General features: G+C 39.5%; 1 protein-coding gene across 1 annotated transcript in view; it reads left to right on the top strand.

Moving 5' to 3' along the window:
• The window catches only part of LOC145782777 (nesprin-1-like), a 188,243-nt gene that overhangs the window by 108,925 nt on the left and 53,108 nt on the right, over positions 1–26,210 (top strand). The window contains exons 67-104 of the mRNA XM_082594541.1: positions 1,478–1,694; positions 1,960–2,077; positions 2,304–2,427; positions 2,844–3,045; positions 3,462–3,616; positions 3,942–4,052; positions 4,170–4,322; positions 4,614–4,778; positions 5,138–5,332; positions 5,892–6,053; positions 6,606–6,784; positions 7,117–7,294; positions 7,581–7,673; positions 7,896–8,105; positions 8,487–8,709; positions 8,797–8,963; positions 9,489–9,666; positions 10,031–10,154; positions 11,042–11,147; positions 11,450–11,568; positions 11,849–12,056; positions 12,772–12,999; positions 13,181–13,279; positions 13,579–13,696; positions 15,078–15,283; positions 15,687–15,829; positions 15,987–16,176; positions 16,775–16,886; positions 17,149–17,336; positions 17,871–18,058; positions 18,951–19,089; positions 19,483–19,653; positions 20,281–20,433; positions 20,697–20,723; positions 22,205–22,402; positions 23,581–23,727; positions 25,031–25,192; positions 25,473–25,780. Coding sequence (XP_082450667.1) covers positions 1,478–1,694; positions 1,960–2,077; positions 2,304–2,427; positions 2,844–3,045; positions 3,462–3,616; positions 3,942–4,052; positions 4,170–4,322; positions 4,614–4,778; positions 5,138–5,332; positions 5,892–6,053; positions 6,606–6,784; positions 7,117–7,294; positions 7,581–7,673; positions 7,896–8,105; positions 8,487–8,709; positions 8,797–8,963; positions 9,489–9,666; positions 10,031–10,154; positions 11,042–11,147; positions 11,450–11,568; positions 11,849–12,056; positions 12,772–12,999; positions 13,181–13,279; positions 13,579–13,696; positions 15,078–15,283; positions 15,687–15,829; positions 15,987–16,176; positions 16,775–16,886; positions 17,149–17,336; positions 17,871–18,058; positions 18,951–19,089; positions 19,483–19,653; positions 20,281–20,433; positions 20,697–20,723; positions 22,205–22,402; positions 23,581–23,727; positions 25,031–25,192; positions 25,473–25,780 — 6,164 coding nt within the window. The remainder of the gene's footprint in view (positions 1–1,477; positions 1,695–1,959; positions 2,078–2,303; positions 2,428–2,843; positions 3,046–3,461; positions 3,617–3,941; positions 4,053–4,169; positions 4,323–4,613; positions 4,779–5,137; positions 5,333–5,891; positions 6,054–6,605; positions 6,785–7,116; positions 7,295–7,580; positions 7,674–7,895; positions 8,106–8,486; positions 8,710–8,796; positions 8,964–9,488; positions 9,667–10,030; positions 10,155–11,041; positions 11,148–11,449; positions 11,569–11,848; positions 12,057–12,771; positions 13,000–13,180; positions 13,280–13,578; positions 13,697–15,077; positions 15,284–15,686; positions 15,830–15,986; positions 16,177–16,774; positions 16,887–17,148; positions 17,337–17,870; positions 18,059–18,950; positions 19,090–19,482; positions 19,654–20,280; positions 20,434–20,696; positions 20,724–22,204; positions 22,403–23,580; positions 23,728–25,030; positions 25,193–25,472; positions 25,781–26,210) is intronic.

Genomic DNA, 26,210 nt, shown 5'->3' on the forward strand with positions numbered 1-26,210 from the left:
CAACTGTTAAACTGTTACTGTTACGGCAAAATCGTTACACAATTTGAAATTGTTACTCAAAAATAACAACTGTGGACACACTGGCACAACAACTTTCACTACCTACGCATACGGTACTAATGTAAAAAAAATGGGGGGCCCTAAAACCAGGGGGCCTGAGGCCTGTGCCTCATGGTTAATCGGGCCCTGACGGGCAGCACCTAAAAAGACAATAGTGAATTATTAGTGCCCGTCTACTACAATATGATAGTTACATGGGATTTAGGCTACAGGGAGTTATGCTATGCTCATTTATAGGTAATGGCGGCCATCTTGGACGCCATCTTGGAAATTACCATTATGTATGTAATACGATATTAAGATAATTCTTAGTTCTAATGGATAGCTTGACCCCTACAACCTAGGTATAGAGACAAAAATCACCTTCCTAAGGTGAATGGATAGGGAATTATGGTCATTTATAGGAAATGGCGGCCATCTTGGAAATTACCATTATGTAATACGATATTAAGATAATACTTCGTTCTATGGATAGCTTGACTCCTAACCCTACAACTTAAGTATAGAGACAAAAATCACCTTCCTAAGGTGAATGGATAGGGAGTTACGGCCATTTTTAGGTAATGGCGGCCATCTTGGAAATTACCATTATGTAATACGATATTAAGATAATAATTAGTTCTAATGGATAGCTTGACCCCTACAACCTAGGTATAGAGACAAAAATCACCTTCCTAAGGTGAATGGATAGGGAGTTACAGTCATTTATAGGTAATGGCGGCCATCTTGGACGCCATCTTGGAAATTACCATTATGTATGTAATACGATATTAACGTAATACTTCGTTCTAATGGATAGCTTGACCCCTACAACCTAGGTATAGAGACAAAAATCACCTTTCTAAGGTGAATGGATAGGGAGCTATGGTCATTTATAGGTAATGGCGGCCATCTTGGACGCCATCTTGAATTTCTCAAATTGCCCAAAGGTGACAACATGTCATCAACCAGTTTCTGAAAATAGAGACCCTTGGCTACCAAAATCAACAGTAAAAAAAACTTAATACAACAATGCAGGGTCAACCATCCCCGCTCCCGGACTACTTTAGTTTTAGAAGGTTTCATACCACTCAGGAATTTTCCTGTCGACGTGCATACCGTAATTTTGGCTTAAATTTAGACACTGGCATGGTGTTTGACTTCGAAACACTTTAACCTTAGTATTATATTCAAATTGATTTAATTATGTAAGCAACACTTTCAGCGTTAAAGTTTTTTTTTATTTAAGTTCACTACTTGCCCTTCTTTAGACACAGTAACTCAAGTCCCATTTTGGTCTGTTTCTATCACTTTTCATTTTTCTAGATTGTGAGAGTCCTGTAATTCAACTTTACTTTGTGTGACATTTCTTACTGTTCTTCTTCTTTCATATGCGAATAATTGTAACAATCACTAAACTATGCTTTCGCAATCGCAGGATGCCTTGAAGTGTAGCGAACAGTATTTGTTGGATCATCAGTCTTACCAAATCTCTTACGTTGAATGCCACGAATGGCTGAATGACTTTGGTAGGCGCATGGAAACTTACTCCAACTTGGTCGGTGGCAAAGCTATGTTGCATCAGCGCTCGGGGAAGCTGGACCAGCTGATAGCCAGCAGACAAGATGGCGAGATTAAACTGAACGTGATGCTTGGTAAGTTAAAAGGAGAAAGAATCTTCAGCAATGTTTAACACAAAGGACTGGACCCCATCTCTTTTCATACAAATCGATTTAATTTCAGAATTCTCATGACGTAACCGATTAGTGTGACGTAAAATGACGTATATGTATATGATGACGTAATGCAAAAGAGTCCTTGGCTCAGACTGTCAGATGAAAACACTAAAGCTCTTAAATTTATCAGCAATTTTTACTTTAATGTGGTTGCAATGATGTTAGTCTATTGTCATCCTTTCAGGCCGCAGCGAAAAAGTGTTACCCAGCACTGCCACCAAGGGGCGACATGCGATTGAAGCCCAAGTGAAATCTCTTCAGGAAACATGGGAGAAGCACATGGCTCAGGCTGAACAGTGGAGGTACACCATGCATGTGCAATTACTACAAAAAACTGGGACCCTTTATACAAATTTCATTATTGGTTTCTTTTTAAATACTACCCAGACAGCAAATCAACCGTTTTTTACATTGATTCAACGTCTGCGGACGTTGAATCAATGTAAAAAAAACGGTTGATTTACTGTCTTGGTATATAATCGCAAAATAGGCCTTTTCTAACTAGTTGTTCGAAAACTTGTCATTCAGAGCAAAACTTTCTTCCTGCATTGCATTGTGGGAAGAGTACGAAGAATCTGTTCGAAACGCGCAAGCTTGGGTGGAACAGATCAACCACAGCATAGCAGTTGAGCGGAACGCAAGAGCTGACCAGGTTGGTAACATTTTGCTGTAGAACTCGCTTTAATTTGTGATGGATAAGTCGCTCATTTGTTTCAAATCTACTGATTTTCGCATAAATTTCATGAATAAGTTTTGCATGTGATGGAATGTGGTTCGTCTGAGTCTTTGTTTTGTTTGGCCGTCAGTTTTATTCTGCTTCTTCAAAGTCACAGCTTTGTCACTTTGCCAACTTTTGTCTACACCAAGATTATTACCAACCAAGGCACCCGAATAACTGTTTACGCATATTTTTCAACTTTACCAGTTTCTACCACCTTTCCCCATTGATTAAGGTGCTGTTGCATCGCATACTGTGGTTGCTTAGTTGGTGTTACTACAATAACAAAGAACATAAAACGAATGCGTTAAATTAACTTTTTAATTCTAAATATTAGTTTGTTATCACAGTCGACCACAAGCGACACGACATTCAGCGGCTTGGAGAAGTGCCGAGCGTTGTACCGTGAGGTGAAGCAGCATGCTTCCTTGATGGAGCAAGCCCAGCGGAGCGCTAGCAAGATAGTCCAGGCCACTGGTGACGCCGGTGGTACAAGGGTGGACGCTGCCGAACTGCGGGACATGTACCAAGATGTGCTTAACGCCGCACAAGGTAGGTTTTATGTGTTGTGATGTCATCATGGGAGAGCTATACATTTTTTAGAAACGCTTTTCGCTTAAAGGTTTTACCTATATCCCAGACGACAAAATCCGCCGTTTTTACATTAGACGTTGAATCAATGTAAAAATGACGGATTTTGCCGTCTGGGATCGTAGAATAGATTTTAAACAACAGCTTGTGTTTCATTCAACTTTGCAGTTTTTCACAAACGTTTCTTCGATGAATCTGAAATATTTAAGTTCTAATTTAAAGTTTATTGTAAAAATTTATTCTAAACCTGAAAAAGGACTATTTTTGTGCAAGCTTGTTTATGCCAATTTGCGCTCAATTTATATACAATCAAATTTTGCATCAAGTAGCAACTCGGTTATCTTTATTGGATATTAATCGACGTTGTTTCGACATAGAACTACTCAACGAAGTAGAGAGTGCAGCGGAAAGCACTCAGCATTACCACCAAGCCCTGCACATATTCACCGACTGGTTTTCTGGGAAACCTGTCGAATTGTTCAAGCTGTCCGACCAAACCGGAGGAAAAGAAGTCCTTGCTGAAAACTTAAAGGTAAGTTTCAGCTATGCTTGTTCAGTGAATATACAACTTTTGCATTCATTCAATGAAAAGTGATCGTTGTTAGACCTTGGTAGCATGTCGCAACTACGTTGAATGCTGGTGATTGGGGTTTGCTTCCTATATCGATTAGCCACCGTTTCGTTTTATTAGCAATACAAGGATAACTTTTTTTGCTGAAAGTGAAAGAGTCATTGAAGGAAAGTGACCTACTGCCATAATATATTGTTGATGTATTTAAAGAAAGATAGATACTTTACTGTTTTGGCTTCGTTTGCGTTTTGACAATGATTTATCAAAAAGCATTTTACTTAAACAGACACTAGAAAAGTACGAAGAAGAATTGCCTGAAGGGGAAGAAAAGTTGAAACAAGCTTTCAATGCAGGAAAGAAGAACAGTGCGGACAAAACTGTGAAGATTCAACTTCAAGTTTGTATTTCCTTTTAACATTTTTACTTTGTGATTTTAGGTCTTTTGTTGTTGCGGTACTGTGCAAGGCAAACGAGCGTGGTAGGCACTCATTTTAAGTCCTCCATTTTCACGCAGAATTTAAAGGAAGAATGGCTCAACTATAGAACCGCCTTAACTGAAGCTTTGCGAACCACCAAGAACTTCCTCCACGCCACGGACAAGTTTGAAAAACTCTGTGCCGAGTTTCAAGACTGGATTAACGCGATAGAACAATGCCCTGATGCCGAAGTAAGTTCTCTTCAGGATCGGAATCAGTGACAATTGTTTTTTTTTACTATTACTAAATATCAGCCTATTGGTGAAAATTTGCACTAAACAGACGAGAAAAAGAAGTTAATTTTCTTTTTCACCTTGTAGGTTGTCGTTAAGCATTTTGATAAAACAACATCACGTGCTTACAGTGAGATTCGAACCGATAACCTTTTGATTGTCAGTCGAACACATCCAGCACGGTCCAAGACATCGATTAAGTATTCGTTACTAAAGACTGTGCTCACCGTTTGAACTTTTCTTGTCCAGATATCACTGACGAGCGACTTGCAAGACAACAAGGAGGCAGTCGACAGGTTCCGACGTTACACTGACGAAATATCCGACAACAGAGCGAAGGTTGACAAACTCAACAAGGCAGCACAACACCTTCTTGAGACGTTTTCATCGTCAGACGGAAACATGGGAAAACAGGTACGCATGCAATCATGTTTTCAATGTTTCCAAAGAGTTATTTTATGAGAAAAGTTGTGTAACTTTTTTGTCGTATCCAAGTTTACTTCCGGTTGTGGACGATTTAGATCAAGTGGACGGGAAGGCAAAGAAGCCTATCTTTGTATCTAACGTCAGATATGCCTTAAGTGTCTTTCCAACGATACAGTCGCATGTCCTTGAGCGGTGTCGAACCAGCGCCCTTTCGAACGTCGGACCAGGGCTCTCACCACTCGTCCAGGCAGCCGTTGTATAACTGATAGTTGCCTATACACAAATAGATGTTTGATTAATGTATCGATTTTTCGGTCTTGTCAATGTTTTTTTTGCGTCCACTGCAGGTTACCAACTTGAGTTCAAGATACCAGGCTCTGCTGATCAAGACCAAAGATCGGTTGCGGTTATATCAGAGTGTGTTGCAACTACACACCGAGTACGATGAACAGAGCGAAGACTTTGATAAGTGGCTTACCAGTGCGTCTGACAGATACGTTGTGTACACCCTCCCAGAAAATGTGCAACTTGAAAACACAGAGGTATGATTGAGAATAACAACTATTTCAAATTTGTATTGTTGTTGTAAAGCTACGACGGACCTTTGTTCCGTATTCTACTCTATGTTTTTGTACGATTTTTTGCGGAGCAACTACTGTAAAATCAAGTCAACAATTATTTTGTAATAAAAAGTATCATTTTTGTGCTATTGTTTCTATCATGTCTCACTTTGCGAAAACGAAGCTGTTGGACGTTATATGACACCAGGGATGTAGCCACGGGGAGAGGAGCTTGGAGTAGCAATTGCCCCCCCCCTCCAAAAAAAAAAATCTGTTTTTAATACTATTACAAGGCTTTAATGACATTTTAGTGTATTGAATAACGTTTCATAGATATTTGGCTGCATTTAGTAGCTATATTTTTAAATAAACTCATTATTTCAAACATTAAAATATTTTCTCCCCCCTCCAACAGTTGATTCCCCCCCCCCTAAAATTTGATTTTTAGCTACATCACTGGATGATTCTGTTGCTTTGCAATAGTCAGTTGCTTGTGACATTTTGCATGATTACAAAATGAGACCCCGGTCGTCTTTCGCAGGAATGCTGTGAGAAGCTTGATGGACTTCTGGTTGAATTTGAATCAAGAAAGGCTTCATTCTCTCAACTGTCGGACAAGTCCATAAAGTTACTGCAGTCCATCGATGAAAAGTATCAGGCTAACATTCGTGACCAAGTGGCTACTCAGCACAGCGACTTGCAGGTGAGTTGAAGTGATGAGTTATCTTATAAACTGGATGTAAAGCGGTGCAGCTTTATTTTGCGGTATCTTAGCTGCAACTATTGGAGCTTTTTGAAGTTTCACTGAACGTTTGTTAATCTCGAAGGCATTACGTTTTACCTCAGCTTTTTTGGTCGAGTGGAATTTTATCTACTGCAACAAATTGTTCGTCATGACTCATGACTAATACGAGTAGTTAAGTTCAATGCAGGCAAAGAATTTAAAATATTTTATCAAAATAACTACTTATGGTTTGTGAAAGTCTTCTGAAACGATTGCAGTAGGTAATGGTTAGAACAGCACCACAGTAAATTGGCATTATGTAAATAAATGCACTGAACTACCAATTTTACGATTGGTTCTCAGTCAGTAAATCAGTCCTTTTTACGTTGATTCAACGTCTGTCGGCGTTGAATCCTTATAGAAAGATCTCATTTGCAGGCTGGGACTTTCTCAGATATATTGAAACCTTGCGATGCTTTGCGAGTTTCGATATATTTCAACACAGTCGTCATCAACTTAACTTTGTCATAGGACCTGTACATCAAAATCCAAGCTTCCCAGCGCAGTCTTCATAGAACCTTGCACTATCAGAAGGACTATGGTGTGGCGCTTGAGGCACTGTCAGACTGGCTGAGGGGGGCACAAGCGAAGGTTGAAGTGAAGCCAGACATCAAACTGGAATTATTTGAAAAGAAAGCCCAACTGGCCAGGTATGCGCTAGTTTATTGCTGAACACTATAGGAAAAGTCTGGGTAAGACAGTTGTGGTATGCCAATTTGGAGCAGTTCACTCGATGACTGTATTATAGACTTTCACTGCTTCCAGGTGTCGGTTGCGTTTTTTACATTCTATTGTTAATTGACAAAGTGGAGTCAAAATAAAAAATATTTATGATTACTATTTCCAACAAAGCATTGTTTTAATTTCACATTTCGGCAATGTAAATTATAAGATGTTTTCATTTTTTTCAAACAAAGAAGCAAAGTTTAGCATGAAAAGAAAAAAAGAAGTTTTATTATACATTTTTCGTTCGCTTCCACAGGTACATTGGTTACCATGACGACATTGCGAAGCATCGCGAAGTACTTCATGACGTCATCAATAAGTCGTCGAAAGTCCCGTCGAACGCAGTGGATCCCCACGACCTGGAACACATCAATGAAAAGTTTCTTCGGGTTCAAGAACTGAGTCAGCAGAGGATTGAGGACCTCAAAGCGAATGTATGTTTGTTTCTCAACGTTTGAATTTTTTCTTGATATCAAGGTCTGGGTTTCTAGGACTGTTGTTCATTGAGAATTGTCGTTTTAAATTCGTTTTAGACTTATGAAAGCAAGAATTTTCCTGGTTTTCAATTTTTAACCATCACCAGCGAGCGGTGCTATGATGTTCGTTGATGAAAACGGGCAACGATATTTCCAATCTTTCTACAATTTGTAGCACTTAACGTAACAGCTCGGTTCGTGACCACTTCTAGTTTGTAGTCAAATTGATGTTTTACTTGACCAGGTCAAAGCCCATCAAGATTATCACGACGCGCTGCAATCTGCTGAGAAGTGGCTGCTCGGAAAGTCGTCACAAATAATGCTCACCTCGTCTCAGGTTAGCGGTTTCCAGACAGCAAAAGCTGTCATTTTTACATTTTTGCAACGTCTGTTGGCGTCGAATCAATGTAAAAATGACAGATTTTGATATCTGGGCTATGAATTTCAATAAAATAACGAAAATTAACGTTGTTTTGAAGTGCTTAAAATTTTTTGAACGTTTTAAAAAGATGCCCAATTTGCAGAAAGAACTAATTTTTTAAAACTGATTTTGATTTAGGAGTTAACTTCCAACGAAACATCTTCATCCAAAGATCTGGAGGAGCAGCTCATGGAGTATTTGGTCGTTCAGGAGGAAATTTCGAACTTCAAGAACGAAGTGGATGCTGTTGGAGGATTAGCAAGAAGATTATTAAGCAAGTATGATGAGAATAAAGATGCGAAAGAATCTCTGGACGCCATCATCCAGACACAGCTTGCGAGCTTACAGGTATGTAAAAACGATTATTTTCATACCAGAGTGAAGCAGTCTGTTATATAAAACTTTCCTAATTTACAACTCTCTCGTGAATGGACATCACACTTCTAATCTTCATGAAAGAAGCTCTTAGGGTTAGGAGCAACTACTCCATATTGTTTTTGCATATATTCCTATTTCATACAAATTTTCAATGCTTTGTGTTAATGGTGTTGGCCACAACATACCAAAATTGACCTCTCCAGTAATCTTGCATATTTTTTTATTTTTAAATAAATAAAGTCAAAGTTTTTTTAATACTATTAAAGATTAATGTAAATCAATATCACTGCAAATCAAGAAAAATAGACATCACAAAGAAGAATGACACTGATCATATTATCAATCACGCAGACCACTTACGACACAGTAGAAAGTGCCGCCTCTAAGCTGCTGGAGCGGTTGACTGAGATTGTTCATCGTCACCAAGACTTGAACGTGAATCTGGCCGAGCTGGAAGCTTGGCTTGGTGAGCGGCAATCTTCAATGCGTGTTCTTACCGCCTACCCACCGACCAGTTTGTACGAAGCTATGCAGCGTGTCAAGGATCTGAACATTATCATGGAAGATATTAAAGGTAAAAGAAAAACTTTTTGTTTCTTATCTATCTGGTTTATTGTCAATAAAGCAAAACGTATTTGACAAATGGTTGAATTTTTTTTAGGACGAGAAATTTTTCTGGAAGACAGCTTGTCTTGTGATACCGAAGCCACCCAGCCGTTTGTCGAAAGGCTCAATGAGTTCAAAAATGAATTGCTGCAAATGCTGAGTGACGCCAAATTGACAGAAGAAGGGTGGCAGGACGTTACAAATATTCAAAATGAATTCAAGGTTAATGTTTTAAAATTTATCTGATACTCACTGTACTATCCCTGCCTCAACTTTGTATTGCACACTGGATTCTTGGTTTCGGTTGAGTTCATTTCAGTCACTATTTTTTTCTTCACGTTGTTTTATTTTTATTAGATTTCTAACACTATAAAGTGCACTGGAAGAAATATTACTAAATTGCATTTTAAAAAGTTCTCGTTACACAGAATCCGTTTGTGTCGCAGATGAAACGATATGACTGCTTCAGATGCACACGAAAGGACAAACAGAAAATGAGTGCCTTGACCTTCATTGTTAACTGGCTAGATAGATGTATATATTATTTATCCAAATATCGAGATATGATTAAGCAATTACTGTAGAACTCGCCTATAGTGACACCTGAAGGGACTTTCGACAAGGTCATTTTAGCGAAAGGTCACGATAGCCGAAGCATTACTGCTGAATAATTCTACCTGTACCAATATGAAACTGTGCATTGCCATTTGTGGTTTTAACATTCACTTGGAATTCTTGCGTTTAAAGGATTGGCTCACGACCACGAGAAAAACCGTCCACGAACTTGAAGACATTCCAGTCGAGACTTCATACGATGCCGCCAAAGATCATTCCTCCCGGTGCAAGAAGATCTTCGATGAGATTCAAGACAAGAAAGGAGTCATAGCTCTTCTTGATGATAAATATTCGTCGCTGCTTGGCCAATGTAAGTTCAAGGATCAACCATCTCTTCAGGTCGAAGTCGTGTCAGCTTTGTTGATGTTGTTTATATGATGTAACCATAGTATGATGTATTATCAAGCATTTGCATAGCCTCTAGTGGCTCATGTGGCATGGCCCATATACTGAGTTTCATAGGTAATGGCTCCTTTCATCGACTGAGTTTGCAACTCTTTGGGCGTGTTTTATTTTGGTAGTATTTGCTATTGATTCTGCATCTACTGTAATTGAAGGTTTACTGTTTATTTAAATGCCAAATGATGGAAATATGATGAAGCAACGAACTTTATGACTTGTTAAATTTACTTTTTTATAATGTTGGTCACTCAAAGCTTTGTTACGTATTGCAGCACGTGACCACAACGTCACAGAATTCCATGATTTGATATCGCAGTGGGAGCGGCTGTTCTCGCTCGCAAGCAATTTGAACCAATCACAGCAGAGAAACCTCGGCGTGACTGAAGACTTCAACTAGTAAGACACACCGACATCCAAACAGCAAAATCCGTCATTTTTACAGTGATTCAACGTCTGCAGACGTTGAATCAATGTAAAAATGACGGATTTTGATATCTGGGTACTTTCAACAAATCAATCCTCAGACGACTTAGTTGTTTGAAATTTTTCTGCGAACTTGTGTGAAATTACAATGTAAACGCTATAGGCTACGTACAAGGATTGAAATGATTAATTAAACCAACTTATATGAAAAGTATTTCAAGCTTGGTAACTCGCACAAGCGAAGGAACATGTTCTGATGGTGGAAGCTGCAATTCCCGAAAAAAAAGCTAACAACTCTGAGCAAAAAAATTGACATTAACGTAAAAACGGTGTCAGCATGAAGCAACATTTATCATACTTGGAGTCAAACGAAATCGTGACAGCAGCTAACGTTGTGTACAAATCTATAACGGTGCAATCTGTGCATAATTGGCATTGTCTTGAAGGTTTCGTTTTGTGGAGGGTGAAACGGACAATCGAAAATAAAAAAAACATCTTTTTGTAATAAAATTTATGTTGAAAAATAGATTTTAATTAATTTATTTTCATTCTTATAATGGCAACAATAGTCGGTTGGTTGGTTTTGAATCTTTACCCTCGGACTGACAAAGCCTTGATTGGTTATTCCTGGTAGTTTCAGTCAATAACTATTTGCCATCAGCATCATCATGATAATTCTTATGATTCGTCATAGCACATGACTAGGGAACTGTGTTCCGAAAGCTCGTGTAATTCGATATTACCACAATGAACTCGCAGCATCAGGCTTAAACGAATCTACACTGTCAACTAAGCAACGATCATGCTGCTAAACAGCGAAACTCAATCAATTGTAATTCTTATGATCCTCTTCATTACAGCTGCTTGAGCCGAGTTGAAGAGTTGACGCAACGTTTCCAGTCCGAAGCCGACCAAATCATCAGGAATTCATCGGACAGCACTCCTGATAGAGTGGATAAAGCAAAGGTGGGTTTCTATGATTGTGACATTATTTCTGTAGATGTACCAGACAGCAAATCAGTCGCTTTTTACATTGATTCAACGTATGCGTCTGCAGACATCGAATCAATGTAAAAACACGACTGATTTACTGTCTGGGGTACGGTAGGCTCGAAAATAACTTCAACTTTAAAGCTTAAGGCGTTGAATCCTGTAAATGTGCAGTAACAATTTGTGTTTATATTACCTCCATTTGTCACTCTTACTTTCAACTCAATTGAGTTGTATTTCCATCTTTAATTCTTGTGTGAATGAAATCTTTTGTTCAGAGCCTGATCATTGAGATGCAAACCAACAAACCGAGCTTGGATGCGCTCGCTGAGCATCTTGAGAACCTCACTCCTCGCTTGGCCACTGACAATGCCGAGATGGTGGAAGATAAATTCAGGTATTTTGCATCATTTCCACCATTATATACGTTTAAAAACGATATTTGGCAATGCTTTAGGCAAGCTGCATTGGTTGGAGTAACCTGCAGATACTGTTAAACATTTTCAGAAATTTGATTTTTAACTTTGTTTAATTCGGTATGATCTCATGTGTATAACCATCTATGTGGCCGCCCGATGGCATAGCGCCATGTGATTGCTTTTATTATCCCTGGGTGCAACTTTAGGACGGTTATCAGTATCCAGTTATCAGCCAATCATGTTGAACCAATATTTTAGGCATTTAAACCAACGATGGATCGAGGCCGAGCAGAAGATTCAATCAAGAGCCCAGCTACTGGAGAGCACGATGTACGAACTGCACGACTACCGCAGACAACTAGACGCCACCAAGTCTTGGCTTCGTGTCTTGCTCGATAAAGTATCTGACGAGGTTCCCCCAACACTCAGTGTGGAAGACCTTAATGCTGCAAGACAGAAACACAGCGTAAGAAATAAGCCTTAACATCATGCTTTTGCGCAGTCGCACGAGAACTATATTTTTTGAAGGAGAATCACTGCTGTGGTATCAACATACAAGAGCATATCTAGCTCTTTTAAAAGTGTTTAGAAATGTTTTTAAGTCTGACCAGTAAACTATTAGCACGTTGTCGCTCTAAAAAAGAGAGATGAAGCATGCATTGCAATCTTGCTACGATAAAACAGTAGAGGACAGTGCGAATGATGTGGAAACAAAACCTTAGTCCGATTTTGCAAATACGCGTTGAATAAATTTACTTTCGCATGTGTAAATGAAGTGGTCAATCCAATCTCTCTCACTGAATCCAGCACTGGCGACATCTCAGGAAAAAGGTTCTTTTTTGAAAGTGAAAGCTAGAAAGAAAAAGAAAAACAGAACCCAACTAGAAAAACGGAACCCCTTCGATGGATTTCCTCTCTTTCTAGTTTTTGTACTTTTTTTTTCTATACTTTATATCTTATATCGTTTTTTGTGAATGTTTTATCATCGTAATCTTCCATTTTGCTTCAAAGATGCCTGGTCTTCATGCGGAAACATCAGGTCTACCAGTTGTCTGCAGCGACTCGTCCATCTTTCCCTATTCTTGGTATCTTCAATTTTCAGATTTCTTTTTGTCATGTCATCTTTCATGGTGTCATCTCACGTTTTCTTGACGATAACATAAAAATATACCTTTTTACAGATGCTTTGCAAAGAACTAGCACAAAAGAAAGACGACTTCAATCAACTGAGCAGTTGCCACCAAACTCTTCCTCTAAGCCTGTGTTCGTTCGAGCGTGACGCCCTGCACGGTGACATCACTGACATTCAAGCCTTGTTCCGGCGTTCCCAATCAGCAGCTGGCGACAAAACCACCGCCTTGAACAACGCCATCGGACGTCGAAAGGATTTGTGGGCAACTTCACAACAGGTCACGAAGTTTGACATACCCAGACAGCAAAATCCGTCATTTTGGCAGATTTTGTTGTCTGGGTAATCCTCATCGTAATTTTTTATTAATATTTTGGAGTGAAACGAAAATAGGTGTGACAAAAATGAAAAACTGTTGTTTCTTCTCTTTGTGATGAAATTTATTTGTACCATCAAAACAGGCACTAGCGTGGTTGGAGCACATCATCGAATCGTTGGAGAAGAAGCAAGCCAATCCACTACATCCAGATGCGGTTGCAAAGCTCATACAAGAACACAGAGTATGGCAGCAAAAATTTATCATCATTAGTTGTTATCATTAGTTGTATCATCATCATTAATTAGTTTACCTGTTTAATGCATGAAAAGTAACAAGTCTGAAAAACAGCTGCTTCGTTGTTGTACCCTATACCAGTAAGAGCTATTTTTTGCTAGTCTAATTTCAAATGTGTTTCCATCGACCTATAATAAAAAGGCCTGCATACGTGACATGTCCGGCCATATGCTACTATCTGGCCATGTATGACCAAACTGACCATATATTAACTCAATGAATATAATGCACACTCGTACATTTCAGACGCTTCACAAAGAGATACTGCGTCACAAAACAACTGTGGATGAAGTGATTGCCACTGGAATTCAAATCATTTACGAAGGGAAACCGGAAAGTGTTAGTTTGCGAGGCAAGTTAGCAGGTACAGGATATTCTAATTACGTCTCGCTTTGGTGACGTTTGCAGTGGTGGTGGTGGTAGAATGTCTTCACGCTTAACCTCATTAACACTTATTATCGAGGTGCCCATTTCACGTGAGTATGATCACTTTGAGCTAATTTGCTGTTTAAAGACACTTTTTTTATTTAGAGATTGACACGCTGAAACTGTACATATAATTTAAAGCTCGTAGTCATGTTGTCTTGGGAGTAATTGAATTCACCTGCACGATTTGGAAACAGTTTGGCTTATCTTTTGGAAGTGCCTGTTTGAACCTGTTGCGCATTCACTGTGCAGAGATGAGCTTTGATTAGAAGATGGGATCTTTTCCTAAGAAAAGTGGGAAAGTGAAAGTACGTGGCGGTGTAAGTAGATATTTTAGTCAGATTGAGATTTAGATTTTACAACAAGTTGCGGACAAAATCAGTTCAGTAAGTCATAGGCCTAAGAAGGCCCGTAGGCATTTCTCTCGAGCGGATTACTTTTCATAACTCTGAGAGAAATCAAGGACTATAGTCAAAGAGACGCCACTCTGCATCCGACAGAATCAAATTTCAATAAACTTCACCGTCACATTGCCGACCTGCACCTTTAACAGCACCGTCATATTGCTAGTTCGATTTCTACCATTTTTCACATGAAATTGTTGCTGTTTGATTGTTGTATCCAGGCTTATGCCCGGCGATTGAAGATTTAGATTAAGTGGACGGGAAGGCAAGGAAGCCAATTTTCGTGTCCACCTCCAGGCATGTTTTTAAGTGTCTTACCAAAGACACAGCCGCATGCTCTTGAGCGGTGTCGAACCGACGCCCTTTCGAACGTCGTTCTAGGGCTCTCACCACTCGGCAATGCAGCCGACAATTTGTTGCTTACGATTGCAGATAGAACGGGTTAAAAGTGGTGTCAGATTATTTCAGTTTGTTTTCATGTAGCAATATTTAGACCAAGTTAAAAAGAGAATTTTAGCATGTAGTAATAGCTCAGAATAGTTTCAGGTACAGTTTTGATTTGGTGGTTTATGACATTCTGTGTTTATGTGTAAAAAGAAAAAAGAGTTTAGCAGGAAAGTCAGTGTTTACGTTTTCCTTCATCAAGAAATTCAGTTTCACAATGTTAAGTCAACAAACCGTTTTTCTTTTTGGATAGGTTAGCCCCTAACAGCAAGCTTTAATTTTACCTAACAAACAGCAATTAGGTGTTAACACGTGTGCGATCCGCATCCTGCATGTCTTGCATTGTCCAACAATAACTACAAGTAAAAGGTTGCTGTTACATAACGTCACATTACATTTTTGTAATCAATTTTCGAGCTCGCGTCGTATAATGCTCTTGAAAGGCTCTTCCAATGTATTCATATGATCCAGGATTGGAGGAAAGCTTCAGGAAAGCGGATGGTTTGTGGAGGACCCGGCTTGATGACCTTCAGCGACTGCTCGCCCACCGAGAGCTATTCCACGCTGACATTGAGCGGTGTTTGAGGTGGCTCAAAGAAGCTGACATCATCACTTTTCCAGAACTCAATCTTGCTGCTTCATACTCGGAGCTTGAAAACCATCTTGGTAGATACGAGGTAATAATCAGCAATTTGTTTTTTCATATACTTGATTGATGACGCAGGAATTGAAGGTTTTTGGCTTGGCTGCTAACCACACATACTCCGTTGTGGTTGTTCTCAATGTAATCTAAGGCAATCGAACCGCAATTAGTTTGTAACCAAAATAAAACAAAAGTCACAGTGCGAAACACAATTAACAACATCCATGACGCCTACCAGCTTTTAAAAACATGGACATCGCAACATTTTGATTTTGTTTGCATCATCATGGGGTCATGCACGCACCCTTCTTATGGAGCAAACTTTGTTGACCCACTTTTAATTTTTGTGCACCCTTCACCATAAATATGTCATAACATTTTATGTTATCACGAGATGTTAACACCGTTCTCCTCATCAACATACTCTTTTGCTATAGGCAATTACGAAAGAAGCTGTCAAGTATCGTGATTTGGTCGGCAAAATATGCGAAAAAACACAGCAGATTTTGCCGGAGTTGTCAGATATTGACCAACGGTTGCTGACCGATAAGATGAAAAGCATTAAGGATCAATTTGAACAGTAAGTTTCAATACTTTCAATTACCAATTACTATCTCTCTTCTCAAAGCTGTTGATTTTAAATGTGGAGAAATTCTGTTTTCCTTTTCATATCTTTTTGATTTATTCTTCAGTCGGTTGTTCTTTCAGTATTTTAGCGTGCTGGTTGTTTCTTGCAGTGTTTGCGAAGCTGCTGAAGAAAAGTCCGTTCAGATGCGGGAAATGATGAAGTCAAGAACAGAATACTCCCACGCTTTGGAAGAGCTGGAGGATTATTTGGCAGCAGGTCAGACGATGATGAAGGAACTTGATCAGATGCCAACTGGACACACAGCAGGACAAGCTCGTACTCTGCTACACAGAGCACAAGTAAGTTGGTTTTAAAACAGTAGACTGCTGCTGACAGAGTGATGTGAAGGACTGCAATTTGCACATGCGACCCCACTTGGAGAGAGAATAAAGTCAAAAGAAGAATATGATTTTTCAAAAAGTACTTGTGGTGCCGAATTGTTTGACTTAACAGCTTTTATTATGTACTTGTAAATACTCCCACTTAATTCAAAAACATTTTTGATCGAAATCCCCTTTTTACTTTCTGTAATAAAATATCGTTGAGAAAGATTGAGAGTGTTGTACTTTGGTGTGATTTTGTTGCAATTTTCGCATTCGATTCTTTCAATGACTTCCATCTTAGCTCAGCTGCTACAGTTAACTTCCTTTTTGATCAAATCATGGACTTCTAAATAGTAGCATCTGGACTGGAAACTCAGTGGGCAACATGAGGCCAAACAGTTGGTACAACAGTTGGCCAACAGTGGGCCAACAGCCAAGTAACTAACCCTGTTGGCCCACTGTTGGCCAACTGTTGTACCAACTGTTTGGCCTCATGTTGCCCACTGAGTTTCCAGTCCAGATGCTACTATTTAGAAGTCCATGGATCAAATTGTTCATTTGTTTTCCTTTTCAGAAAATTCAATCTACTTTGAACGATAGAAAGCCTAACCTGTCGCGCATTGAAAAGATGCGAGATTGCCTCAAGAATTCCGGCCAACCTTGGCAACCAGAGGAACTATTGAAAGGTGAATTTTAGTCACTAAACTGAGACTCTTCCTGTTTGTAAAGGTACTTCTCCCACCGCTTTCTGCTTGGTGGTTCTCCCACCATCCCACCGCTTTCTGTTTGTACCGGTCATGAAACTTTCAGATACTAAATGCCCGTATAAAAAACTTGAGTATTTTGTTATTGGACGATTTTCTCTAAGATATATACTTAGAGAAAATCTCTAAGCGGTGACGTCAAAACAGTGTTGCCATTTAGATATTAAACACTCTTCTATTTCAGCGACCGCCATATACCACCGGTTGATGCAGCAGAGCACGCAACGGATCGAACATTTCACCGAGATGGGGCTTTGTAGGGAGAGATTCGAACGGCGCATTATGGAACTTGGCGAAAAGATTCAAGATTGCGAACGGGAATTGCAAACTGGGAGCCCAAGCAGAGTGGAGCACAAGTTGTCCATGTCACAAGTGAGTTGGCTATGTGACGTTCTTACGTTGCGTTCTTCACGTACGTTACGCAAACAGATCGGTAAAACTCCTTTCCTGCTTGTAAACAAAAGGACTTGCGGCGCATGAAAGCGTGGTGCGATCTTCTTTTATGCGCATAACTGTTATAATTATCACTTCTATAAGTTAGTTAAACTATCACTAAATATTGTAACAATGATAATAATCAGAATTTATTTCGATGTTTCGTCAATCGAAAAGTCAGAATGCACAGATTATCACTTGCAATACTTTGTGCCAGTGTTGTTCATTTTTTATACTATATCTGTGGTGAACTCTTGTATCTAGTTTTTGATGGCCTTACAGTGCGTTACGTAATAACACTATGTTGTCGGTTGCATAGCTGGATGGTAAGACTCTAGTAGCCGAGTGGTTCGACATTAGAAAGGTCTCGGGTTCCACATCACTCAGGAGCGTGTTTTGGCAGGACTCTTGAAGGCATGCCTGAGGGTGAACACGAAGATTGGCTTGTCATAATTTGTGTCTTGTTTACAGCAAATGGCAGCCATGCTTACCAGTTGTCAGATAGAGTTGCGGTCAGTCAGTGGATTGGCAGAACAGCTCTGTGCTGACATGGAGAGCGTTGACAAAGCCTTGATTCGTGACAAGGTTGACAAACTAAGAAACTCTCTCCACCACATGCAAGGGCAGCTGGGAGACAGACAAAGAGATTTGGAAAAAAGGTTTGTTACTTTTGCTAAAAGTACACCCCAGTTAGAAAATTGCGTCTTTTTTATATTAATTCAACTTCTACACATGTTAAATCACAACACAGAAGATGAGTTTTATTGGCGGAAATAGCCTTTCCTTTAGGCTACGGTACTATTAGGTTTTGATGACATCATTTAATCACGCGACAGTTAATAACTTCAGGCCACCACCGCAAATTGTTTTTTTTTTTATTGAATTGATGTCTGCAAACGTTGGATTATTGTAATAAAGAATGTGCTATAGCTAGCACTGAGATCGTTTTTATCCCTGCCAGTAATAAAAGAACCTCATATTGAGGTTGATTAAAGTTTGCATGTGTGTGAATCAGATTTCTAGTTAAGCATTAGTGTTCGGTCAAAATTTCCCAGATGACACTATGACATCTTTAGCGATCACTATCAGTGTACAAGTCCCCAAAACAGTTTTATGCTGAGCTTGTTTGGTAAATGTTTTATTATCAAATCCCCTTGATGTCTTAGTATAATAACATTGTGAAGTACAATGTTGTAAATAAACAACTCTTAAACGAGATGGGCAAAACACAATACACACAATAAGGCAAAACTCGTTACAAAGATCATTAGTAGAAGGGAAGATAAACGGTAAAAGAAATAAAGGCAGACCAAGAATGATTTGGACAACAAACACCACAAAATTAAGTTATGAAAGTGCAGTACGCACAGCTCATGGTTGAGAACAATGGCGCATTGTATCCAACCCTCCATACGAGGAAGGAACAAAATGATGGTGAAACGAGATGTCGGAACTTGATGATTGTGATTCTAGATTCAATCTCACATCACTGTGTAGTTGTAAAGACTTGCTTTCCCATCAGGACCATTGAAATGCCGTGTTGTTATGTAGGCTTGTTTCAAGACGCGACTTTCAAGGCGAACTCGAGAAAGGAGTTCAGTGGCTGGATGATACACAAAGTGCTCTCCAGTGTGAGATTCCTCTCAAACTAGATCCTCAAAGTGTGCAGGAGGAAATTAAGAAACTGCAGGTCTGCTGTAAAGTCAATTATAATTTTTTTTTTTTTAAAGCGTTGAAGAACACTGAGTACGTTAGCTTGGTGTGCACCCGGTACTTTGTAGCTGTACAACATTGAAAATATTTGGATGACGTTGACTTTCTGTTTGATTGGCGGCACTCATAATAATAGCCGACGTGTACCATGGTCAGCGCTAGCTTCCCGAGATCATTAATTTTCATCATCATCAGCGCAAAGTCTTAGGCTCTTTGTAGCTGTTTGAAATTTTCTAGGCTTTTACAAAAAGACCGTACCGTAAATTTATAGTTGCACTTTGCCTTTGCTCAAACTAGAAAGTGCCACATCGCACTTGCAATCAGCATCATAAAATCCACATTGAATGTGATGCATTTTTTGTGGTGCTAGATCACAAAAGAAGAGGTTGACTCTCGCATCCGTGTCCTTGCTGCTCTGGGAGAAAAAGAAATCCAACATCACACGGAAGAAGGGGAAGATCTGCCGTCCGCGGTCAAAAATAAACTTGATCATTTGGAACGCCTGAAGGTCTCAGTTGCCTCAGCTATTGAGAAAAAACAGGTACTTGTTGTAGAAGCCTGAATAACTAAAAATCACACAATACCGAGTCGTTACAAAACTGACTTTTTGTGCTTATGTGACAGACAATCACCAGTCTCCAAAGCCCAAAGGTACCCACCAAGATTACAGCCTATTTTCTTATGCTGTTTGCACAACTTAGGTGTCTTCATTTTAGTTTTACTTCTGAGAACTTGTTTAATGTTTTAACTTACCCGCCTAGAGATTAAGTTATTCTGTTTACATTGTTTCAATGTCTACCAACGTTGACACAATGCGAAAAATATAACTGTTCGCTGAGTACACGGTTTGGATAGGTTTTTGTGGTTAGTTCACTTTTCTGTTTAGAAGCATAATTGACGTTTGACTTCATCCAAGGACCGTATATTGTACGAAAATTATGCACTCAACTACCCAACCCAGACAGCAAATTAACCGTTTTTTACATTGATTCAACGTCTACAGTCTGATGTATGATGTAAAAAAAACAACTAATTTGCTGTCTGGGAAGGTTTATACATTTTCAGTTATATTTTGCGTTACATACTTGGAATTGACAACAGCAAACGTAAAACATTTAAGAGTCCATCAACACTTGGCAAATAAGTTGAACTTACAATTCCCACCCAGGCGCAGCTGGAAGCGTCATTAGAAGCGAGGCTGCGGTATGCGGACTGCCTGTCCACAGTGCAGAGCAAACTGGGGAGTGCGAGGGCCGAACTGCAGCTTCTTGAAGCTGACAGCAATCCCGAACACGCCAGGGACTTGCTTGAACAACACCAGGTACCATGCAGTGACTGTGTAAACTTTTTTGTTGGCGTTACGTTCAGAAGCATTTGAACAGACAAAAAATAATTTAGTTGGTGTAAATGTGCGATATCCAGCTCACAAGACTTTGTTTTTTCATCGATTTAACGTTCAGTGACGTTGAAACGATGGAAAAAGATAATTTTTGTTGGCTGGTTAGTTTTGTAATGGAGTTGGGCTTTTTTTTAGAATTAATTCTAAGCACTTTGTTAATTCATCAAGTGCACTTGTAATTTTAGGCAACATACGTCATCCATCAATATGAGGTAATTGATACGTAGCCTATTTCACGACCAATCATAACATTGAATCTACGTTGTAGCATGTTGCACCTGAAGCCACTGCGCAGAGAAAAGTATGTTTGGTCTTTGCCTTGAGTTTATTTCAGCCAGCAAGATTGGTTCGTTTTGCATTGATTTAACGTTTGCATACGGACCAATTTTATGGCATGGCTATACGAGCTTTCCCAGACAGCAAAATCCGTCATTTTTTTTTATTACAGACGATGATACAATGTAAAAATGATGGATTTTGATGTGTGGGTTCTGTGACCATTCATAGTTTCCTTGCGATTCGGCTTCACTCGATTTAAGCTAAAGCATAGTGCAATGATGTAGAATAATTTTAGTACATCACGCTAGCTTAATTAATGATGCTGTCTGGAACAATCATGTGCAACAACAGGCCATTTTGTTACAGCTCTTCGTTCATGTTGTTTTTTTGTTTTTTTTATCTTAACATCTAGTTCAGGATTTTACTCGTATTCTATTTTGAAAAAAAAAAATTATAAGATAAAATTTTTGTTATGACTCCCTTCACATTTTTAAAAAAATTTGTATCCCAGTATCTGAAACATCGTTGCATGTAACTGATCTAAAGCATACCACATTAGAATCATATTGTTAATACTTGCATGAAACGAATCAAATACCTTTTTGAATAGCTGTAGTAGTGTTTTGATTGATTTTGTAACCAGCAAATCATCGCATTTGGAGAGAAAAACTGTTTATGTTTATCGAACAGTGATTTGCACACATCCTAACTCGGACAACAAATCAACCGTTGTTTGCGTTGATTCAATGTCTGCAGATGTTGAACCAATGAAAAAAACTGTTGATTTGATGTTTGGGAATCATGTAGAAACTTGTTCAATGGGTCCAAACAGCTTCTACATGAAATTATACTGAGGTTTAGCCGATCGCTTTTAGGTATTTTTACTTTTAGACTTGCACTTTTCAGCTTTTGACTGGTAAATTTCGAAATCATGTAATGGGGTATGGCTTCGTAAATTTTCAAATTTATCTGAGAGGTCTATTTATTTTCGAGTGTTTGCACGATGCTCTGGAAAGAAATTTCCTTTTTTGACAAGCAGGTCATAAGTTATGACCGATTTAACATATCGTCATTTTAAAGTGATGCCAAAAAAAGTTTCTGGAAAATAATTTGTTAAACATAAAACAATTCGTAAATAAATATTTTTGTGTATTGCTTTATTTTTACTGATGATTTAGGAGATTACCGCTGTAGAATGCCGTTGATCATTGGTGTAGTTATGCTTGGGCGAGTTTTTCTCTATCCCTTGGGAATACTAGTGGTTAAATATCTCGTCTGAACCACTGTGTCATAGCAAGACAGTTTTGAAGTTTTATGTAAGCAATGACCCTCCATATTATCGCAAAGTTTCTGATTACTCGTGATCTTGGCTGTCATTGCAAAGAAAATAACTTGACGACTGTGTTGTTTTAAGGCTCTATTCACCACTGAAGGAGAAATATTACACTACGTGGATGAACTGGAAGAAGTTGCTCACGATCTTGAAGAGATGTCGGGATCAACTGGACTGACAAAAACTGCTCGTGGAACCCTCAATACCGCAGTGCGTGGAGTGAGAGAACGGGCCGAAGATTTGTTGGAATCAGCGAAAGATATTCACAATTCTCTACAGGTTAGTCATGTGAGAAAATAAGAAATTCTTTGTTTCGCATCATCAGCACATGTGAAAAAAAAACAATACAAGATTACAATGTGAACTAAGTTGTTTGCTGAACATGATGTGGAATACTTGAGATGAAATAAATTTGCACTTAGACTAAGAAATTTTTTTTAATTTCTTAACTTTCAGCTTGTCACTTGTGTGAAGAGATACTTTCACCAAACACCAAACAAGCTCTCGAGTTTCTGTCGTACAGTTTCAATTGTTTTATTAAAAACTTCAGTTTTGAAACAATCTCATCTATCAGATCTTAAACATTGGGTATTGCAACTGACTGCTACTTGTGTTTCTCCCTTCCACTGCTTTGGGAAGGTTCGATTTTCATTTTCTCGTGGAGTCATACCAAAGACTTCAACAACGGCAAGCTTGTTTATTGTGCTGTTTATTCACCTATCGATCGTGCTGTTCCTAGCAAGGACCAGCCATGGACCGGCCAACTCGGGGCAATAATGAGCAGACGTTGTGGATATAGTACAAAGAGGGCTTTTGCAAAACAGTGACAACAATCGTCGTCGTCGTCTGAGCTTCTGGGGCCGAGGGTCTATCCTTTTACCACCCCAGATTCACGATGTTCCCGGACTACACTGGAAGGCTGCTAGAGAGCAGCCAGTCTTTAGTTTCATCATCCATGACGCGCAGACCTTCCACTCCGTTAGGTGGCTTGAAGATGGTACAGTCATTGATGATGTGGTCTGCGGTCTGTTCCTCGGCACCACATTCACAGGAGGAGGAAGAAGCCATTCCCCATTGGTGCATGGTTGAGCGGAAAAGCCCGACGCCCGTACGGAGACGGTTGAGGCGCACCCATGCCTGTCTCTGTAGTGTCAGGCCGATGGGGCGTGTGTCGGCGTCGGGGATGAATGAATGGAGTCTGGTGGTGCTTGACCTCCATTCAGAATTCCATTTATGGTCCGCCCAAGTAGCCGCAGAGATGTCTTGTTCATCAGCTTCGTTGATCAGAAGCCGAGCGGTGACAACAATGTAAAGTGACAACAATGATATAATGCAATGAAAACGTACAGTTGCTGATAACGTAGGCTACTAGAGCATTATTGATACTGTATAAGCGATTACCAGTCATATTCCACACACGTGATATTGTCATCTTTAATATCTTCATCATGATGTAGACTGCCGCGGTCAACTGGGAAGGGTTTGACATTGAGCTGGATAGAGTGACGTCAAAGATGTCCAGAACAGAGGAGCATCTTAAAAACGTTGATTGTTCCGCCCCGTGCACTCTGCAGGAAGCACGAGACAATCTGCAAGATTTCAAGGTCAAAATTTGCTTGTTGGTCAAAAACAATGTCATTTTATTTTTAGTCGTTATATCTCAACTTTTGCAAAGTCACAATTAGTTAACTATACGGTTATTTTTTCTAATCTTTTACGACTTAGTCTAGATCAGTGGTTCTCAACCTTTTTTCTTTCGTGGCCCACTTTTGTTTGCATAAAAGTTCTGTGGCCCATTCAGTTTTTATGTAAGAAAAAAATTGCAAAAAAGGTTTATAAACAAAAAGAAGCAGAACATTGCCTTTGGAATGTTGCTGGAATCCCCTTGTTGAATCCAGGCGCTGACGCTTCACAGTATCTTTTTTTCGTTAAAAAATTTCACATCTTCATCCTTCTCCTTGTAATTTGGATGACTAAGAACTTTACAACATAATACGCATTGTCCTTTTTCTTTTTTGTTATCAAAAATTGATGTAGGCTGCAGGGGCGCCGGAACGATTTTTGACTGGGGGGGCAGGATTATGAAAAAAGGACACTTTTGTGGCTGAAAGGCCTTTTTTTAAGTTTTAGGCAAAGAACAATAGCACGGAAAGGCATCATGCTATGTTATAATGATGTAACATACTGTGATGCAGAATTTTGTGTGGTGAATATTATTTTGAGGCAACAATGAAAAATTATAATTAGGCTAAAAGCGAATAGCAGAAATTGTTATATTGCAAAATGTGCAGTAGCTTACATGACCTCAAAAAGGCATCATTTGCCCCCCATTGCCCATCCGCAGAAAAATTGAGGGCAGGGGGGAATTTTTATCAAACAGATTCAAGTACTGTATTGTCAATTCCTCCACGTAGCCTACTAAAAAGCGGATCTGCAGAAGTTCAACAATTAAGGCTACCGCTTATAAAGATGGCTTAGTTGTAACCACAAACCAGCAGTCTATTACATCATAAAGTGTTGTAAAAACTGAGTTGATGTAAAACTGTACTGTATATATGTTGCAATACTTAGATAGAATGATGATTGCTACTTTGTAACTAAAAACAGCAGCATCATTCATTGTAACTAAACAAACACACAAGTGTAAAATTGACCATAGTGACAAAAATGAAACAAAATGTTTCAATAAATCTTTCAGTTTTTAAAATATGTCTGTGGCCCACTCAAAATGCTTCTATGGCCCACCAGTGAGCCATGGCCCCCTGGTTGAGAACCGCTGGTCTAGATGAATTGCTTTCAAAATTTGCCAACAACGTTCACCTTCTTTGAATTTGCTTTCTCTCTTGCTACTCTCTTATTAGTGCTAGTCGCAGCTAATCGATTAATTTTATTTCTTCAACAAAACAGCCCATCTTGTCGGAGATATCGAGCTTGGAGAGTGGCGTTCAAGCATTGCAGGAAGTGTCGTCCATACTGGCCAACAGTGACAATGTCAGCAGTCGAATGGCTGTTGGAAGATCGTTGACCGCCGTGCAGCACAGGCTCAGCAGGCTTCAGGCCAGGTCAAAAGTAAGTAGTCACGTTTTTTTTTGTGTTCGAATACGGTTATTTGTTTGCTTGTTTTTTAATCTTCGATTGTGTTTTCTAGCAGTTGCTGCAGTGTTTACCCGATGTTTGGAAGTGTCGGTCTTCGTTCGAAAATTGCTTTTTACTCTCTTGCGTAACAGCAAGTATCCGAAAATCTCTTAATCAAGCGCAATTGTAAATGTGTGCTGAATTAGCTTTAGTTTTTTAGTGTTATTCATGTAACGTGCCATACTATAATTTAAGTTTCTTATTTCCACAACAGGAGGTAGAACGCGTTCTTCAAAAGCACATCGTAGATTGGCTGGCTTACGATGACGTAGCAACGACGATAACCGCCACACTGGACAAAGTCCAAGAGAGTCTGCCAAGCGATGCCTTGGAGAGGTGTACCGCTCAGCAGTTGTCTCAGCACAGATCTGAACTGCAATCGTTGAACACGGAAGTGACTGTCACCTCCCGCCGTCTCAGCACCATGCACGACACGGCTCAGACGCTTTGCAGCAAGCTCGACTCACCCACGAAACGAATGATTCAACATAATGCTGAAGACATAGAGGAACGCTGCCAAACGTAAGTCTTGAGCAAAGAGGTTCGTAGCGGATTGCGCTCGCTTTCCAATCATGCAAACCTGGTTCGACTCCCGGCTTAAGCTGGTTGTTGAAAAACACTGCTCACCTCTACCCAGGGTGTAATAAATTGGGTGAGCGTAGTTGCTGAAGGAAAGGCGGCCAAGAGAAAGGAACTGGCCACCCTACTCTTGTTAGTGCCGAAGGCTTAGTACAATGAGAACCTTATCTTCTCATACCCCATGCTTGGATTCAAGCATGGAACTCACCTTGCATGGTCAAGATATAAATTCAACATTGTCACTTCGTTTAGATTTTATTTTCTTCCGCGTCATATTTTTAAAGTATTCAAGTAAGAGGTGTTTCCCCCATTATAACCCCTTGACTATAACCGAAGATCACTCCAAAAAGATTAAAGATCAATGTAATTATAA

The sequence above is a fragment of the Aplidium turbinatum genome, chromosome 1 (assembly GCF_918807975.1).
Source record: "Aplidium turbinatum chromosome 1, kaAplTurb1.1, whole genome shotgun sequence".
In the NCBI taxonomy this organism is placed as follows: domain Eukaryota; kingdom Metazoa; phylum Chordata; class Ascidiacea; order Aplousobranchia; family Polyclinidae; genus Aplidium; species Aplidium turbinatum.